Source organism: Salmo salar, chromosome ssa22, assembly GCF_905237065.1.
Source record: "Salmo salar chromosome ssa22, Ssal_v3.1, whole genome shotgun sequence".
Classification (NCBI taxonomy): domain Eukaryota; kingdom Metazoa; phylum Chordata; class Actinopteri; order Salmoniformes; family Salmonidae; genus Salmo; species Salmo salar.
This window is the reverse complement of record NC_059463.1, coordinates 21621981-21640511: the sequence shown is the minus strand read 5'-3', so window position 1 is coordinate 21640511 and position 18531 is coordinate 21621981. Positions and strand designations below refer to the sequence as shown.

Sequence of the window (18531 nt, the reverse complement as noted above, 5' to 3'; positions counted from 1 at the left end):
TTTCCTGCATGGAATCTTCTCAGGTTTTGGCCTGCCATATGAGTTCTGTTATACTCACAGACACCATTCAAACAGTTTTAGAAACTTTAGAGAGTGTTTTCTATCCAAATCTACTAATTATATGCATATTCTCATTTCTCGGCAAGAGTAGTAACCAGTTTAAATCGGGTCCATTTTTTATCCGGCCGTGAAAATACTGCCCCCTAGCCCCAACAGGTTAACAGCTTCTAACCCCAAGCCTTAAGACTACTGAACAGCTAACCAAATGGCTACCCGGACTATTTGCATTTTTACTCTGCTGCTACTCTCTGTTTATTATCTATGCATAGTCACTTTTCCTCTACCTACATGTACAATTACCTCAATTACTGTTGCTCTTGAATTATTTGTTATTCTTCTATTTTCTTTTTTTTCTTTCTTTTTTACTTCAGTTTATTTTGTAAAAACTTTTTTACACCTGTTTTTCTTAAAACTGCATTATTTAGGGGCTTGTATGTAAGCATTTCACTGTTGTATAAGGTGCATGTGACAAATAAAATATTATTTTATTTTTTATTTTATTTTATTGTATGGTCCTGTGGGACAGATGCTCATATTATGTAGGCCTACCTGTTTGAGCTCCTGTTAGACAGATTCGATTTGGTTTCTCATGGGGAGGCTGTACAGTCAAGCCCTCTACCTGTGTTTGTTCAGATAGGACAGGTTAAGCCTGATACAGAGGCTATATATTTTTGGCTATTGCCCGTGTATATTTGGTAAATCTACTTGTATATTTTGTATGAAATGGCGCTAACACCATTGGATCACAAAGACTTGTAAATAATTCTACACTCTGAACATGTCAACCTGCCTTGCCTTCTGCTGATTTCATGCCCTTTCGACTGCTACAAGATCCCTATTTTACAACTACATAGGCAAATCAAAATTTGGCTATCTGGTAGCCTCAATAACTAGACAAAGATTTGTAGTTGAACAAGTCATTGTATGTATAGATGTTTTTTTAACTTGACCTAAGACTTGAAAACGTGTGACTGGACTTAGAATTCACGACTTGGACTTGACTCGAGACTTGACCCGTTCTACTTCAAATCAAAATCAAATCAAATTTTATTTGTCACATACACATGTTTAGCAGATGTTACTGCGGGTGTAGCAAAATGCTTGTGTTTCTAGCTACAACAGTGTAGTAATATCTAACAATTCACAACAGTACACACAATCCAAAAGTGAAAGAATGGAATTAAGGAAAATATAAATATGTTCGGAGTGGTATAGACTAAAATACAGTAGAATAGAATACAGTATATACATATGAGATGAGTAAAGCAAAAATATGTAAACATTATTAAAGTGGCTAGTGTTCCATTATTAAATTGGCCAATGATTTGAAGTCTATGCATACGGGGCAGCAGCCTCTAAGGTGCAGGGTTACGTAACCAGGTGGAAGCCGCCTACTGATGGCTTTTTAACAGTCTGATGGCCTTGAGATAGAAGCCGTTTTTCAGTCTCTCGGTCCCAGCTTTGCTCCTGTATTGACCTCACCTTCTGGATGATAGCGGGGTGAACAGGCAGTGGCTCGGGTGATTGTTTTCCTTGATCATTTTTTGGGCCTTCCTGTGACATCGGGTGCTGTAGGTGTCCTGGAGGGCAGGTAGTTTGCCCCCGGTGATGTGTTGGGCAGACCGCACCACCCTCTGAACAGCCCTGCGGTTGCGGGTGATGCAGTTGACATACCAGGCGGTGATACAGCCCGACAGGATGCTCTCAATTATGCATCTGTAAAAGTTTGTGAGAGTTTTAGGTGCCAAGCCAAATTTCTTCAGCTTCCTGAGGTTGAAGAGGCACTGTTGCGCCTTCTTCACCACACTGTCTGTGTGGGTGGATCATTTCAGATCGTCAGTGATGTGTACGCTGAGGAACTTGATGCTTTCCACCTGCTCCACTGCGGTCCCGTCGTTGTGGGCAGGGGCGTGCTCCCTCTGCTGTTTCCTGAAGTCCACGATCAGCTCCTTTGTTTTGTCGACATTGAGTGACAGGTTATTTTCCTGGCACCACACTCCCACAGACCTCACCTCCTCTCTGTAGGCTGTCTCGTCATTGTTGGTAATCAAGCCTACTACTGTTGTGTTGTCTGCAAACTTGATGATTGAGTTGGAGGCATGCATAGCCACGCAATCATGGGTGAACAGGGAGTACAGGAGGGGGATGAGCATGCACCCTTGTGGGGCCCCTGTGTTGAGATTCAGCAAAGTGGAGGTGTTGTTTCCTACCTTCACCACCTTGGACTCAACTTGAGACTCGGACCTTGTGACTTGAGACTTGCTTCTGACTCGAGTAATAATGACTTGGTCCCACCTCTGGCTGTTTCTAAAGCAGTAGCGATTTCTAAAGAAGCTTACTGTACTCCAATTCTCTGCTGGATCTCTACACATCTCTACACAACCACTCATACAGTGAGAGGAATGTGTTCTCTATGGGTGTACTGTGTATGTACTATGTGTGTGTAAAATAGACAAGACTCTCTCAAAAGATCAAGAGAGAGATGCAGAATGTCACGTGGGAGATGGACACGTAGGTGAATTCAGTAGTTCTTCAGTCATATAATCCTGACTGTGGTTGTATTGATTTGACATTTAGACCAAGCTAGATGTCATCTCAATGCACCCTGGGTAAGTTAATTGTACCTCTGTGCCCTGAGTCCATTGTCCAGTTGCATTGGGATAATGTGTTTAGAGGGTGCTCTGATAACCCTCGAAGAGCATGGGAAATAATATTTTCCTCTTGGTGTCTGTGGCAGGAGAGCAGGCTCAGGCTACAGTGGCTAGAGAAACATGAGCCCTTTCAGTCCCCATCCTCCCACAATCTGCAGCAAACCATTTTTATGGCAATGTAATTTGAGTCGCTGTTTGTTCTTTTAAATGCTTTTTTTTTGCCACTATTAAGTTATGTTATCCTGAGTAAGTGGTTATTGTAGTGAAAGCAGGCTACACATTGTTTGATTATACATTACTTTGGGAAATTAAGGTGAAATGGCTTGGCCTATCAATCAATTATTTCCTTATGACTTTCAACCAAGGCACATTCTAATGTTTTTCAGTGAGATTTACTTCCCTGGTATTCTAGGAAGTGCATGCAGATGGCTTGGGTAGGGAATTTATTAGTTCTGACGCTATGCACCTTGGGAGGAAAAATCAGAGCGAAAGAGTTCTCAGATTGTATACAAACAGAACACTGGTTGTCGTCGTGGCAACGCAGGCTCCCACCGGGCAGGGTGGGAGAGTTGTTTTCCCAGAATACACTGTGAATACAGATTGACGACACACCATGAAATTCAGACTGAGGCTCCATGAAGTCATTATCATTAAAAAAGGCAGGGGTCTAACCTCGTATCAGCAGCAGCCAAGGAAGACGGATGTTAGGCCTAACCAGACAGGCCATCAGAATCATACAGTTCGCTACTTAGAATTGTGACTGTAGAGTTGAATTAAACACATTTTTCACTCAGGGTTACTAGATTAATTAGTGATACGGACAGAACGGTACACACATTCTGCTTGAATAAGGGACCCAAGTACATGGTGTGTATGTTTAAGTAGAGTATGTTACTGTTGCCATACTCATGCAGGGCAGTCGGTCACACACCCTCTGATAACATGCCCGGCAGGCAGCACAGTTTATTTGACTTGATCACACCTCAGCCATTATACCACAGAGGTGAACCCAGTGTTATTCTACTTAAATAAACAAGACATCCAGATACTGCAAGTGAAATCACAGAAAAATAGGTTGCGAAATGTGGAAGTCTCATACAGTTTGAGCAATATATGACAACAGAGCAACCATTGATCAGTTTAAAGTGCACATGGGAGGCCCTGCACTGTCCAATTGACGGACAGTGGACGTAAGGCTTTTCTGCACAGAGCACGTGTTAATGTCCCAAGACTCTCAAGGGTACAAAACATGAAAATTCTGCTTGGACATTATCTGAATTAATCTATCTGAAGTAAACATCATCCTCAAAGCCAACTCCTCATATATCTCCCTCATTAACTTTAAGCATCAACTATCTGAGAAGCTTACCGATCATCATACCTGTACACAGCCCATCTGTAAATAGCCCTCCCAACTACCTTATCCCCATATTGTTATTTATTTTTTCTCTGTTGCACCCCAGTATCTCTACTTGCACATCATCATCTGCACATCTATCACTCCAGTGTTAATGCTAAATTGTAATTATTTTGCCTCTATGGCCTATTTATTGCCTTACCTCCCTAATCTTCTACATTTGCACACACTGTACATAGATTTTTCTGTTATCGACTGTACGTTTGTTTATGTGAAACTCTGTGCTGTTGTTTTTGTCGCACTGGTTTGCTTTATCTTGGACAGGTCGCAGTTGTAAATGAGAACTTGTTCTAAACTGGCCTACCTGGTTAAATAAAGTTGAAATATATATCTTTTTTTAAACACTTTATTCAAGGATTACGGATTACAAAATAATCAAATTAGGTGATTACAATTGCTATGCTGTCATCATCTTGCCATGTGAAGTCAGAGAGCTTTGTGACACCTTGTTGTGTCCAACAAACTGTTAACATGTCAATCTGCGCTGCTGTGCCAATGCATCAGTCATAGATATAAGCTAGCTGTCCACAACTGATTTTCTGTGAAACTGATCTAATGCTTTTTGTGTCACAACTTCGAGTATATTTCGCTCCATGTTTGTCTGTTCCAGGCACTGCCAATGAACCCTCTTAGATTTGTCTGAAACACGTTCTCCCCATAAATAGAAACTGATAACAACATCTATATAGTATCTACAAAGTTCCCACCAGCTAACCTCAATAATACATCCCACTGTCCTTGCGAAACCATGTTGTATTATCAACATACTGTACAGATCTCACTACCTTCTCTGTACTTGCACAATTTCCCTTTCCCCTAAATAAACAAAGTCTATAACATATAAAACACTGTCCTGCAAAATCTGGCTTCTGCTGATCAGCCCTGCTGTTCTGCCATAGTGACAGAGTGGAGTCTGGCTCTGCATGGGTCTTACCTGACTTGACCAGCACGTCCCTGGGCCTCCCAGACTGGCCAGGAGGGAACAGGCTGTGGCTGTGGGTAACTCTCTGTGCCATGCCTCTCTCTGTGTCTGTCTCTCTCTCTCTCTGTCCGGGTGTCTCTGTGTGTCCTGTCTCTGAAACCTAAATGTCTCTGTGTAGAAGCCCGTCAGAGGCAGGGCTGCTGCAGCACTCCTTTAAACTTCTGTGCCCAGGCTAGAGTAAACAGTCACATGACCCTGGGCATTCCACTGCCCCGCCCCTACCTCTCCTTCCCTCCCCTCTGTGCTCTCTCCCTCTCCCTCTAATATTATTACTCTCTCTTTTGCCTCTCCCTTCCCTCTAACATGCTGTTGGATACTCTCTCTCCCCCTCTCATGCTCTCTTTCTCATGCTCTCTCTTACACATTTTTTATCTTCTGTCTCTCTCTTTCTTTTCCTCTATCCTCTCATGTTCCCTTTCCCTCTCCCCTACTCTCTCTCTTCAATTATTTCTCACTATTTTCTCTCTCTCTTCCACTACCCCCTTTCTCTATTTCCCTATTTTCGCTCCCCCTCTCCCCCCACTGTCTCTCTCCGTCTCCCCCCTCTCTCTGATCCTCAATGGTCTATAGCTGGTAGGATTAGCAGAGAGTTTAAGCTCTCTGGCCCAATGCTCATATTAACCATAAATCATCTGGGTGCTTTCATACTCAGCAGAGTGTAGTACAGTAGACAGGCTGGCTGTACTGCGAAAGGGCACACTGGGCTGTTCATCTCCACATTACTTTTTCAAGGCCTCTGCTTTAAGGGGGATGTATAATGTATACAGCATTAGCTAGGCTACGTAGAGATGATGAGCTAGCCTGCCACCACCCAGAGGGTTATCATTATCACTGTGATATTTTTCTCCTGACAAAGAGAGGGATACTTACCACTATGGAAAAGATAACTGGGTGACAAGTTGTTCACTGACTTACTTGTTACAGTTATAAATATTGCTTTTCATTAAACATATCCTTAGTTTTTCAACAAAGTGAGACATGGGATTAGGATTTCAAAAAAAATCTCTTTAGCACTCTGAAGAAAACTCTCCAAGACATGTTGACTTAATGTTGGACTCTTAAGTCTCTGTCGAGTACCACATAGTCCATTTTATTTCACAAAATCGACATAATCAGAGTTTATCATGTTAGCACAGGTCCTGAATTGTGAGACTCTTGTAAGACTCTTAAGGTTCTTGCTGGATGATTTGGACCCTTTAAAACATGTGTTCATGCATAACACAAACACTGTAACCAGACCAGTAAACAGTCAAATGTGCCAAGTGTGTGGAAGACAGGTGAGTGGAGGGCCAGGTCCATTACTCTTCTATGTACATGGAAAGGCTGATAACACAGGATGGTAACTCAGAGGTGCTTAGGCTTTACTTCCCAGACCTGTTATTGTTTCATGACACTTAGAAGGCCAGACGTACCTGTGCCATTCCGGTGCTTTCCGTTTTTCACACGCTGCTGCTGTTGGTTGATGTTGTACGCCTTCTGCAGAGAGAGGGGTGGGGGGGGGGGCAGAGATCAGTTCAGACAATACATCCGACCCTGATAATTTGATCATATCCGCCCACCATGCTTGTGACGTCATTAGTGTCTCTCCTCATTGATTTGAAATGGACATTACCGGTCTGGGGTCTATAAACAGTTGAAGGCCACTGGCACAGTGACAACAGATCTGAAACACTCCTCCATTGGTGTCCTGTCCCTCTCTCCCCTCCATTCCTCCTCCATCCCTGTCATTTCTACTCCTCTTACTCATTTTACTCCTATCCATTCCTCTCTTCATCTTCCTCCATCCTCCTCACCTTTATCCCCATACCTCTACTCCATCCTGTAACTGCTTCATCCTTCTCCCCACATCCCCTCCCTCCCTCCCTCCCTCCCTCCCTCCCTCCCTCCCTCCCTTTGGCAGGGCTCCAGAGGCCTGGTTGTTCATAATGAAGCATTGCAGTACAGCCTCTTCACAGGGGTGAGCTGAGCTCCATTCAAAGGGCCTTTTGGACGCCCTGTCGGCTGTGTGAAAGGTTATTGTGTTGCCGTCTACGGTTGCTAGGTGAGGCCTTCTCAGGCTTGGTGTGGTGACAAGGCCCTTACTGTCTTGAGTCCCCCCCACCAACCCACAACCTGGCATTACTGGGGTGGGGGCATTTCTGTTAATCCACTGGTGGGGTATGGGGTGAGTTCTGTGTCTTGCATGGAAATGGAGAGTTGGGGGGATGGAGGTTTTGAGGTTTCTCCTAAATATGCCTTTGTCACCGTATTGGGACAGGGTGTTCCTCATGTACTCCCAACTCTAAAATGTTCTGTGAATATGAAAAATGATAAATAATACATGTCCTCACATGGAAAATACATAATATCTGTTGATTGTGTCATGTACTATGATACACATTTTTTTTTGTGAAATGATCAAAACAGAGTCTTCAGTCATGATAATGTCTAAAGACATTTATTTTTTTCATGGTAAATGGAATACATTTTTGTAAAATTGAATAGTTATAATAGAAAATAATAACTTTTTTGCAGTACATTGCTCTTTATATGAATGCTTTCTCTCATTGCTTTGAATTACAACAGAGTTGGTCTAAGCAGTATTACAATTACCAGGGGGCTCTCTAAGAAGGTATAAGAAGAAAAGCCTGTGCCAATAACAATAGAGTCAAGTTTTAAATGAGCTTAGCATGGAATAAAATCCCTCTATAGTTACAGCCACACACTGCATAAGCCCCTCTCTCATTGATGAGTCAACTCATACTGTCTGAATAATGAACAGTAAGCTCTGTATTGATCTCCAGTGCTTATGAGTGTCCATAACTTTATCCTCTTAATTTTCCTGCCCCAGGAGTGTATCGAGGTTCATGCCTTGCCTCTATAAGTGGACAATCAAATCCAAGCAGGCTCTACCTGTCCTATAACAGGCCTCAGGTCTCAGTACTAGGGTTGCAAAATTCTGGTACCTTTCCCAAAATTACCAAGTTTTCCAGAAATCCCAGTTACAGTAGAGGATTCCTGGGCCAAATCCCTTCTGTAAGCACTTGCCCTAGCCCCTACTTAAAAAAAAAAAAAAACTTTATTTAACCAGGTAGGCCAGTTCTCATTAACAACTGCGACCTGGCCAAGACAAAGCAAAGCAGTGCGACAAAAAACAACAACACTGAGTTACACATGGGATAAACAAAAGTACAGTCAATAACACAATAGAAAAATCTATACAGTGTGTACAAATGGCGTAAGGAGGTAAGGCAATAAATAGGCCAGAGTAGCGAAGTAATTACAAATGAGCAAATTAACACTGGAGTGATAGATGTGCAGATGATGATGTGCAAGTAGAAATACTGCTGTGCAAAAGAGCAAAAAAAGTAAATAAAACAATATGGGGATGAGGTAGGTAGTTGGATGGGCTATTTACAGATGGGCTGTGTACAGCTGCAGCGATCGGTAAGCTGCTCAGATAGTTTATGCTAACAGTTAGTGAAGGAGATATAAGTCTCCAAATTCAGCGATTTTTGCAATTCATTTCAATCATCGGCAGCAGAGAACTGGAAGGAAAGGCGGCCAAACGAGGTGTTGGCTTTGGGGATGACCAGTGAGATAAACCTCCTGGAGCGCGTGCTACGGGTGGGTGTTGTTATGGTGACCAGTGAGCTGAGATATGGCGGAGCTTTACCTAGCAAAAACTTATAGATGACCTGGAGCCGGTGGGTCTGGCGACGAAATGTAGCGAGGGCCAGCCGACGAGAGCATACAGGTCGCAGTGGTGGGTGGTATATGGGGCTTTGGTGACAAAATGAATGGCACTGTGATAGACAACATCCAGTTTGCTGAGTAGAGTGTTGGAGGATATTTTGTAAATGACATCGCCGAAGTTGAGGATCGGTAGGATAGTCAGTTTTACGAAAGTATGTTTGGCAGTGTGAGTGAAGGAGGCTTTGTTGCGAAATAGGAAGCCGATTCTAGATTTAATTTTGGATTGGAGATGCTTAATATGAGTCTGGAAGGAGAGTTTACACTCTAGCCAGACACCTAGGTATTTGAAGTTGTCCACGTATTCTAAGCCAGAACCGTCCAGAGAAGTGATGCTAGTTGGGCGGGCGGGTGTGGGCAGCGAAAGGTTGAATAGCATCCATTTAGTTTTACTAGCATTTAAGAGCAGTTGGAGGCCACGGAAGGAGTGTTGTATGGCATTGAAGCTTGTTTGGAGGTTTGTTAACCTCTTGGGGCTAGGTGGGACGCTAGCGTGCCACCCGTGGTGCACTCCATCAACAGCAGGTGCATTTCAAGAGCGGCAAATTTGAATCCAAATAAATGTCAAAATTCAAATTTTTCAAAAATACAACTATTTTACACCATTTGAAAGATAAACATCTCCTTAATCTAACCACGTTTTACGATTTCAAAAAGGTTTTACGGCGAAAGCATAAATTTAGAGTATGTTAGGACAGTACATTTACAAGAGTTGTGTGTAATGTTTTGTCAAGTCAAAGACAGGGTCACCAAAACCATAAAACCAGCTAAAATGATGCACTAACCTTTTACAATCTCCATCAGATGACACTCCTAGGACATTATGTTAGACAATGCATGCATTTTTAGTTCTATCAAGTTCATATTTATATCCAAAAACAGCGTTTTACTATGGCATTGATGTTGAGGAAATCGTTTCCCTCCAATAACCGGCAGTCAAGTCAGCGTAACAAATTAAATAATTAAAATTAGAAAACATTGGTAAAATATTATATTGTAATTTAAAGAATTATAGATTTACATCTCTTGAACGCAATCAACTTGCCAGATTTAAAAATAACCTTACTGGGAAATCACACTTTGCAATAATCTGAGCACTGCGCCCAGAAAAATACGCGTTGCGATACAGACTAGACGTCATGTTGGGGAGATCTAAAATCGAAAATACTATGTAAATAATCCATTACCTTTGATTCTCTTCATCAGTTGTCACTTCCAGGTATCACAGGTCCATAACGAATGTAGTTTTGTTCAAAAAAGCTCATCATTTATGTCCAAAAATCTCCGTCTTGTTCGCACATGATGTAAGCCAGCCGGACTTCTCGTCATGAACGAGGGGAAAAAATATATTTCCGTTCGTTCAAACATGTCAAACGTTGTATAGCATAAATCATTAGGGCCTTTTTAACCAGAACATGAATAATATTCAAGGTGGACGAATGCATACTCTTTTATAACGTATTGGAACGAGGGTACCCAACATGAACTAGCGCGCCAGGTGTCTAATGGGACATCATCGTTCCATGGCTCTTGTTCGGTCAGATCTCCCTCCAGAAGACTCAAAACACTTTGTAAAGGCTGGTGACATCTAGTGGAAGCAATAGGAAGTGCCAAAATATTCCTAAACCCCTGTGTTTTTCAATGGGATAGGTTTAAAGTCAATACAACACATCAGGTATCCACTTCCTGTCAGAAAATGTCTCAGGGTTTTGCCTGCCAAATGAGTTCTGTTATACTCACAGACACCATTCAAACAGTTTTGGAAACTTTAGAGTGTTTTCTATCCATATATAATAAGTATATGCATATTCTAGTTACTGGGTAGGATTAGTAACCAGATTAAATCGGGTACATTTTTTTTATCCAGACGTGCAAATGCTGCCCCCTAGACCCAACAGGTTAACACAGTGTCCAAAGAAGGGCCAGATGTATACAGAATGGTGTCGTCTGCATAGAGATGGATCAAGGAATCACCCGCAGCAAGAGCGACATCGTTGATATATACAGAGAAAAGAGTTGGCCCGAGAATTGAACCCTGTGGTACCCCCATAGAGACTGCCAGAGGTCCGGACAACATGCCCTCCGATTTGACACACTGAACTCTATCTGAGAAGTAGTTGGTGAACCAGGCGAGGCAGTCATTTGAGAAACCAAGGCTGTTGAGTCTGCCGATAAGAATACGGTGATTGACAGAGTCCAAAGCCTTGGCCACGTCAATGAATACGGCTGCACAGTTTTTTTATCGATGGCGGTTATGATATCGTTTAGTACCTTGAGCGTGGCTGAGGAGCACCTGTGACCAGCTCGGAAACTGGATTGCACAGCGGAGAAGGTACGGTGGGATTCGAAATGGTCAATGATTTGTTTTTTTAACTTGGCTTTTGAAGACTTTAGAAAGGCAGGGCAGGATGGATATAGGTCTGTAACAATTTGGGTCTAGAGTGTCACCCCCTTTGAAGAGGGAGATGACCGCGGCAGCTTTCCAATCTTTAGGAATAGCGGACGATACGAAAGAGAGGTTGAACAGACTAGTAATAGGGGTTGCAACAATGGTGGCGGATAATTTCAGAAAGAGAGGGTCCAGATTGTCAAGCCCAGCTGATTTGTATGGGTCCAGGTTTTTCAGCTCTTACAAAACATCTGCTATCTGGATTTGGGTGAAGGAGAAGCTGGGGAGGCTTGGGCAAGTAGCTGCGGGGGGTGCCGAGCTGTTGCCCGGGTTGGGGTAGCCAGGAGGAAAGCATGGCCAGCCATAGAGCAATGCTTATTGAAATTCTCGATTATCGTGGATTTATCGGTAGTGACAGTGTTTCCTAGCCTCAGTACAGTGGGCAGCTGGGAGGAGGTGCTGTTATTCTCTGTGGACTTTACAGTGTCACAAAACTTTTTGGAGTTAGAGCTACACGATGCACATTTCTGTTTGAAAAAACTAGCCTTTGCTTTCCTAACTGACTGTGTGTATTGGTTCCTGACTTGCCTGAAAAGTTGCATAACGCGGGGACTATTCGATGCTAGCCTGTTGGGGCTACAGGTTAGCAATGAACCCCGAGCCGGGATTGCTAACAAGGCTGGAAATTCAAAACATCAAAAATCTAATAATTTCAATTTCTCAAACAATCAACTATTTTACACAATTTAAATGATAAACATCTCCTTAATCTAACCACATTGTTCGATTTTCAAAGAGGCTTTACGGCAAAAGCATAAAGTTAGATTATGTTAGGACAGTACATAGCCACAAAAGTACAAACATCCATTTTCAATTCAAGGTCAGGCGTCACCAAAAGCAGAAACCAGCTTGAATTATGCACTAACTTTTGTCAATCTCCATCAGATGACACTCCTAGGACATTATGTTATACAATACATGCATTTTTTGTTCCATCAAGTTCATATTTATATCCAAAAACAGCATTTTACAGTAGCGTGAAATTCAGATTTTTTCTTCTCTGAAATGCTTCCGGTGAACATAACAAAATTACTATTCGAAAACATTGGTAAATTATAATATTGTCATTCAAAGAATAATATATTATCATCTCGTAATTGCTACCGAATGGCCAGATCTCAAAATAACTTTACTGGGAAATCACATTTTGCAATAAACGGGGTGCTATGCTAAGAACAACAGGCTATGCTATACAGTTAGCATCATCTAAAATCGATAATAACATTGTAAATACCCCCTTACCTTTGATTATCTCCATCAGAAGGCAGGATCCCAGGTCCGGAAGGCATTCCAGGTCCGGAACAAATGTGGTTTCTTTTGACAAAGTTCATAATTTATGTCCAAATAACACCAAGTACTTAGCGTTCATTATGCTCCCACAAAACGTGGTGGGGGCTGGTAAAATCACGCCGAAAAGCTAAAAAAACCTAGTAAATAATCTATTTATGTTCGTTCAAACATGTCAAATGTTGTTTAGCATTAATCTTTTGGTCCATTTTTAACGTTAAACATCAGTAATATTTTCACACAACCTATCCTATGTCTAGATAAAAAATGATGACAAACTCACGTTTCTCAGATTTATGCGCAGGCGCAAAAAAATGAAGTGATGACATGTCAACTTCCTTGGATTCTAATTTGCTCTCTGTTTATCATAGACGCTTCAAACAACTTTATAAAGATCGTTGACATCTATTGGAAGCCGTAGGTGTTGCGAAATGAATCCTTTCTCACTATGGTATCTATAAAACAATGACACTAAATAGTACAGTCACAAAATTAACATTTTTTTGGATCTATTTTTCACAGGTTTTTGCCTGCAATATGAGTTTTGTTATACTTACAGACACCATTCAAACTGTTTTAGAAAATTCAGAGTGTTTTCTATCCGAATGTGTTAATAATATGCATATCCTAGCTTCTGAGTTGGTGTAGGAGGCAGTTAAAAATGGGCACATATTTTTTTCAAAATGTCTCAATACTGCCCCCGAGCCCCAACAGGCTAGTGCAGTATGCCACAGGATGTTTTTGTGCTGGTCGAGGGCAGTCAGGTCTGGAGTGATCCAAGAGCTATATCTGTTCTTAGTTCTAAAAAATTTTTGCAAGGGGCATGCTTACTTAAGATGGTGAGGAAATTGCTTTTAAAGAACAACCAGGCATTCTCTACTGACGGGATGAGCTCAATATCCTTCCAGGATACCCGGGCCAGGTCGATTAGAAAGGCCTGCTCGCAGAAGTGTTTTAGGAAGCGTTTGACAGGGATGAGGGGTGGTCGTTTGACCGCGGACCCATAACGGATGCAGGCAATGAGGCAGTGATCGCTGAGATCCCGAATGAAAATAGGAGAGGTGTATTTGGAGGGCAAGTTGGTCAGGATAATATCTATGAGGGTGCCCATGTTTACGGATTTGGGGTTGTACCTGGTGGTTTCCTTGATCATTTTTGTGAGATTGAGGGCATCTAGCTTAGATTGTAGGATGGCCGGGGTGTTAAGCATATCCCAGTTTAGGTCACCTAACAGAACGAACTCTGAAGATAGATGGGGGGCAATCAATTCACATATGGTGTCCAGGGCACAGCTGGGAGCTGAGGGGGTCTATAACAGGCGGCAATATTGAGAGACTTATTTCTGGAGAGATTCATTTTTTAAATTAGAAGCTCAAACTGATTGGGCATAGCCCTGGAAAGTATGACAGAACTTTGCAGGCTATCTCTGCAGTAGATTGCAACTCATCCCCCTTTGGCAGTTCTATCTTGACGGAAAATGTTGTAGTTGGGGATGGAAATCTCCGAATTTTCGATGGCCTTCCTAAGCCAGGATTCAGACACGGAAAGGACATCATGGTTGGTGGAGTGTGCTAAAGCAGTGAGTAAAACAAACTTAGGGAGGAGGCTTCTGATGTTAACATGCATGAAACTAAGGCTTTTACGGTTACAGAAGTCAACAAAAGAGAGCACCTGGGGACAAACAGGGCCTGGGTTAACCTCTACATCACCCGAGGAACAGAGGAGAAGTAGGATGAGAGTACGGCTAAAGGCTATCAAAACTAGTTGTCTAGTGTGTTGGGGACAGAGAATAGAAGGAGAAGATATCCGGGCGTGGTAGGATAGATTCAGGACATAATGTACAGACAAGGGTATGGTAGGGTGCGGGTACAGTGGAGGTAAACCCAGGCATTGAGTGACGATTATAGAGGTTGCATCTCTGGAGGCACTAGTTATACGAGGTGAGGTCACCGCATGTGTGGGAGGTGGGAAAAAAGAGCTATCTGAGGCATTTTGAGTGGGACTAGGGGCTCCGCAGTAAAATAAAACAATGATAACTACCCTAAACAACAGTATACAAGGCATATTGACATTAGAGAGAGCCATAAAGCAAGGCATAAAGCAATCACAAGTGTTGATTGGGAGCGCTAGCTAAGACAACAATGGGTAAGACAGCAACAACTAATCAGCTTAAGACAACAACAACAGGTAAAATGTCGATGAATGGACAGAGAGGTTCAGTTAACTACACACAGGTCCTGAGTTTGAGGCTGGGGCCAACAGATAAACAAAATAAACAAAATGGAGTACCGTGATTAATGAACAGTCCAGCAGGCATCAGCTATGTAGCCAAGTAATCATAGGGTCCAGTGAACAGCAATAGATAGCGGGAAACACGGCGTTCATAAAGCATCCTACTGTATGCCTACAGGCTTGCTGACCTGGGTTTAGAATGTTATGTTGTGTTTTGCCCTGGCCCAGTGTCTCCTTAACACCAGTGGTCATTTGACCTTTCCTTTCAGAGTCCTGTTTGATTTTCCTCAGGTTTTATTAAGCATCCTGAGAAAGTGCCTCTATGCCTCTAACCCAATAATAAGATTTGAGACAAAGAGGTTTGACTTTTTTTGTCAAATCAATTTGGACCCTGGTCCGGTGATCTGGTGCTCTGGTTTCACACCTCAGGGTGCTCAGGTTACCCAGACGACACAGGCTGTTAGCAGAGGCTCCGGACGGGAGAGCAGGGTTGCTAGGAAGTACACAACCATGGCACCTTCTAACCACTAATTCTAACTTTAACCCTAACCTTACCCCTAACTGGTTGATATCGCCAGGAGCAGGACTGGTTACCTGCTCAGGCACATTAGAGATCAGTGTTATGCATTCAGTTACACACACACATGCACACACACAGAGTCTTGTATAACTAACCTGTGGGGACACACAATTCAGTCCCATTCGAAATCCTATTGTCCCTTACCCTAACCCTAACCTTAACCCTAACCCTAACCTTAACCCGAAAATCTAAACCTAACCCTAGCTCCTAACCCTAACCCTAAAACTAACCCTAGCGCCTAACCCTAAACCTAATTTTAACCCTAACACTAAATCTAACCTTAACCCTAAACCCCTTAGAAATAGCATTTGACCTTGTTGGGACAAACAAAATGTCCCCAGTTGGTGAAATGTTTGTTTGTTGTGTTTTTGTTAAACACGTCCACACTCACAATGTGAGTATATCATGATAATTACACAACGTTATAATTATGTTGGCATTATACCCTTTGAATAGTATTACTACATATTTCAATATTGAAAGGACGCAGTGTCATCATTGGCCATTTAAAACATGTATATAAATATATATATATCTTACACAATCAAGTCTTGTGGCTGACACATTGCCTCAGTACAATACCCTACATGATCCTGGAGTCCCTTAACACACTGCTTTCTAGATAAGATGAAAGAGCAGTAAAAACAGAGAGATTGTCAGAGGTATTCAGGACTAGTTCATTGGAAGAGACAGAGGGAACTACCCAAGAGAGTGTGCATATTTAAAACCTGTAATGTTGATTTAGAACCTGACACATGTAGTAGGACAGCCACATGCTGGTGACAGGCCCTTCAGCATTGCCCCTTGATATTGGGCAGCGACACAATCAGTGTTGCTGTTAACCCACTGTCGTCTCCCTTGAGGACTTGGAAAAGCTGAGCTAGTTCCTTGGTAAGTCAGGATCCTGACTAGACAGTTGTTTTTGTTTACTGAAAGTAAACAAATATGAGAACCACTCCATGAACCTGATCCTAGATCAGTGCTCAGGGGCAGTGTACACCTCAGGACGGTACATTAGTGTTTCTCTCACCGCCCCCTATCTGGGATCCCAGTAAGGCGATTCTACACCACAAGTCATCAAAGGAAGGAAAACTAATGTACTCAGGCAGAACAACATTTTTACAGACAATTTTAAACTGCAAAGTGTTCATTTTCCTGCGTCAGGCTGTAACATACACCCACATTAACGCACGCATGTATGTGTGCACACACATAGCCACAACAACAGCAACAACATCAATAACAACAACAACACTACACAACATGCAATGGTCATACAAATTCAGATTTATGCATTATCAGATTGAACTCTGTTGAGACTACTGATTCTGCCCCCTAGTGGAGAAACACTTCTACTGTACACTGAGTGTACAAAACATTAAGAACACCTCTTTCCATGACAGACTGACCAGGTGAATCCAGGTGAAAGATATGATTCCTTATGAGACAATTGAGACATGGATTGTGTATATGTGCCTTTCAGAGGGTGAATGGGTAAGACAAAAGATTTAAGTTCCTTTGAACGGGGTTTGGTTGTAGGTGCCAGGCACACCGGTTTGTGTCAAGAACTGCAATGCTGCTGGGTTTTTCATTCTCAACAGTTTCCTGTTAGTATCAAGAATGGTCCGCCACCCAGAGGTCATCCAGCCAATTTGACACAACTGTGGGAAGCATTGGAGTCAACAGGGGTCAGCATCCCTGTGGAATGCTTTCAACACCTTATAGAGTCCATTCCCCGACAAACTTAGGCTGTTCTGAGGGCTAGCTCAATAGTAGGAAGGTGTTCTTAATGTTTTGTACATTCAGTGTATATCTGCCACAACTGATTGTGATAGCAGCACCTTCAGAGCTTGTCCAAGTGAGGCCCTCTACTCTCACTACAGCTACAGTACCATTTCAGGTCCATGTTGCAGCTTTGGTGAATAAACCGATATTTGAAGGATTTTAACTGTTGGATGGTATAGTATTTTCAGTATAACTGCCAGGTCGCAGTTGTAAATGAGAACTTGTTCTCAACTGGCCTACCAGGTTAAATAAAGGTGAAATAAAATACAAATAAAATAATGTCCTATATGGTGGAGCCAGAAGAGCTTGTAATGAGGACAGGACCATGCAGGTAAACACAAACACCATCTGGTCATATGGATCTGCAGCTGGGCGACTGTAGGTCACATGCCAGCAACAGGGACAGATGTCAGACAGCATGTCACACAAGGACGGATGACACAGGGCAGGTTGTAGTTTCATCATAGGCTGCACTGACACCAGCGTCAGCCTGGCATAGCCTGGGATCAAAATGTGTGCACACAGGTGAGAGACCAGGCCTGGCTTGTATGATGTTGTGTCTGGGTTTGCTGCTTTGCCAGCTTGTTATTGATTGCCTGTCCAGCAGGGTTGGGCTCAAGTGGATTTAGAATTGGAATTTGTGAGTACTCCACATGTTTTGATATCTTATCATTATTGCCATGATACAGACATGATTGTGTAAACTTCTCTCTCTGCTGCTGTTGGTGCATTTTTCAAATTCTAGAATGACTGAAATGTTCTCAAGGACAAACCGTCATTGTAATGTTTACATGTGAATTTTTTTTTTTATCAGCTGGACTGTCATAGTTACAGTACTGTTTCCATAACATATTGTAGAGTACCATTTAGTTTATTACAAAACATGGATGATGTCAGTTTTTTTGATAACAATAATAGTCATGATAGTTTATTGAAGAAGTATGTAATCATAGGAGCTTTGGTTACATTAACCTATAGGAACTTTAAAATATGTAATAGAAAGACACAGCTACAGCACATTCCGTCCAGCCCAGTTCTTCTCAGATATGGGAATAAAGCTACATTATGGTTCTCTCTGTTTTCTCTCTTTGTGATAAGTGTTATTAATGTTATCTCTCCTGCTTGGAGTATATCTTTTTTGTCTAAATACAGCATCACACTGGCTTCATGGTTGAGGGAGTGACTGGCGATTGGAGGATTGGATGCCCCTGGGATTGTTACAGCTCAAAATGTATCAAAGGCATCAGGCTAAATGTCATGGCCCAGAGAGCAATGGTCAATCCTTCCTTTTAAACATTCAGTGAACCTTAACAATAACAACAGATACAGACATCCACATCGCTCTTCATTCACTTT

General features: G+C 42.3%; 1 protein-coding gene across 2 annotated transcripts in view; it reads right to left on the bottom strand.

The window, feature by feature from the left end:
- The window catches only part of LOC106583019 (protein FAM107B), a 54112-nt gene that overhangs the window by 15000 nt on the left and 20581 nt on the right, over positions 1 to 18531 (bottom strand). The window contains exon 3 of one of the 2 annotated variants that reach the window (XM_014166756.2): positions 6523 to 6586. In XM_014166756.2, coding sequence (XP_014022231.1) covers positions 6523 to 6586 — 64 coding nt within the window. Of the gene's footprint in view, positions 1 to 5062; positions 5312 to 6522; positions 6587 to 18531 lie in introns of those variants that run through there. The other variant, XM_014166757.2, reaches the window with a different exon arrangement.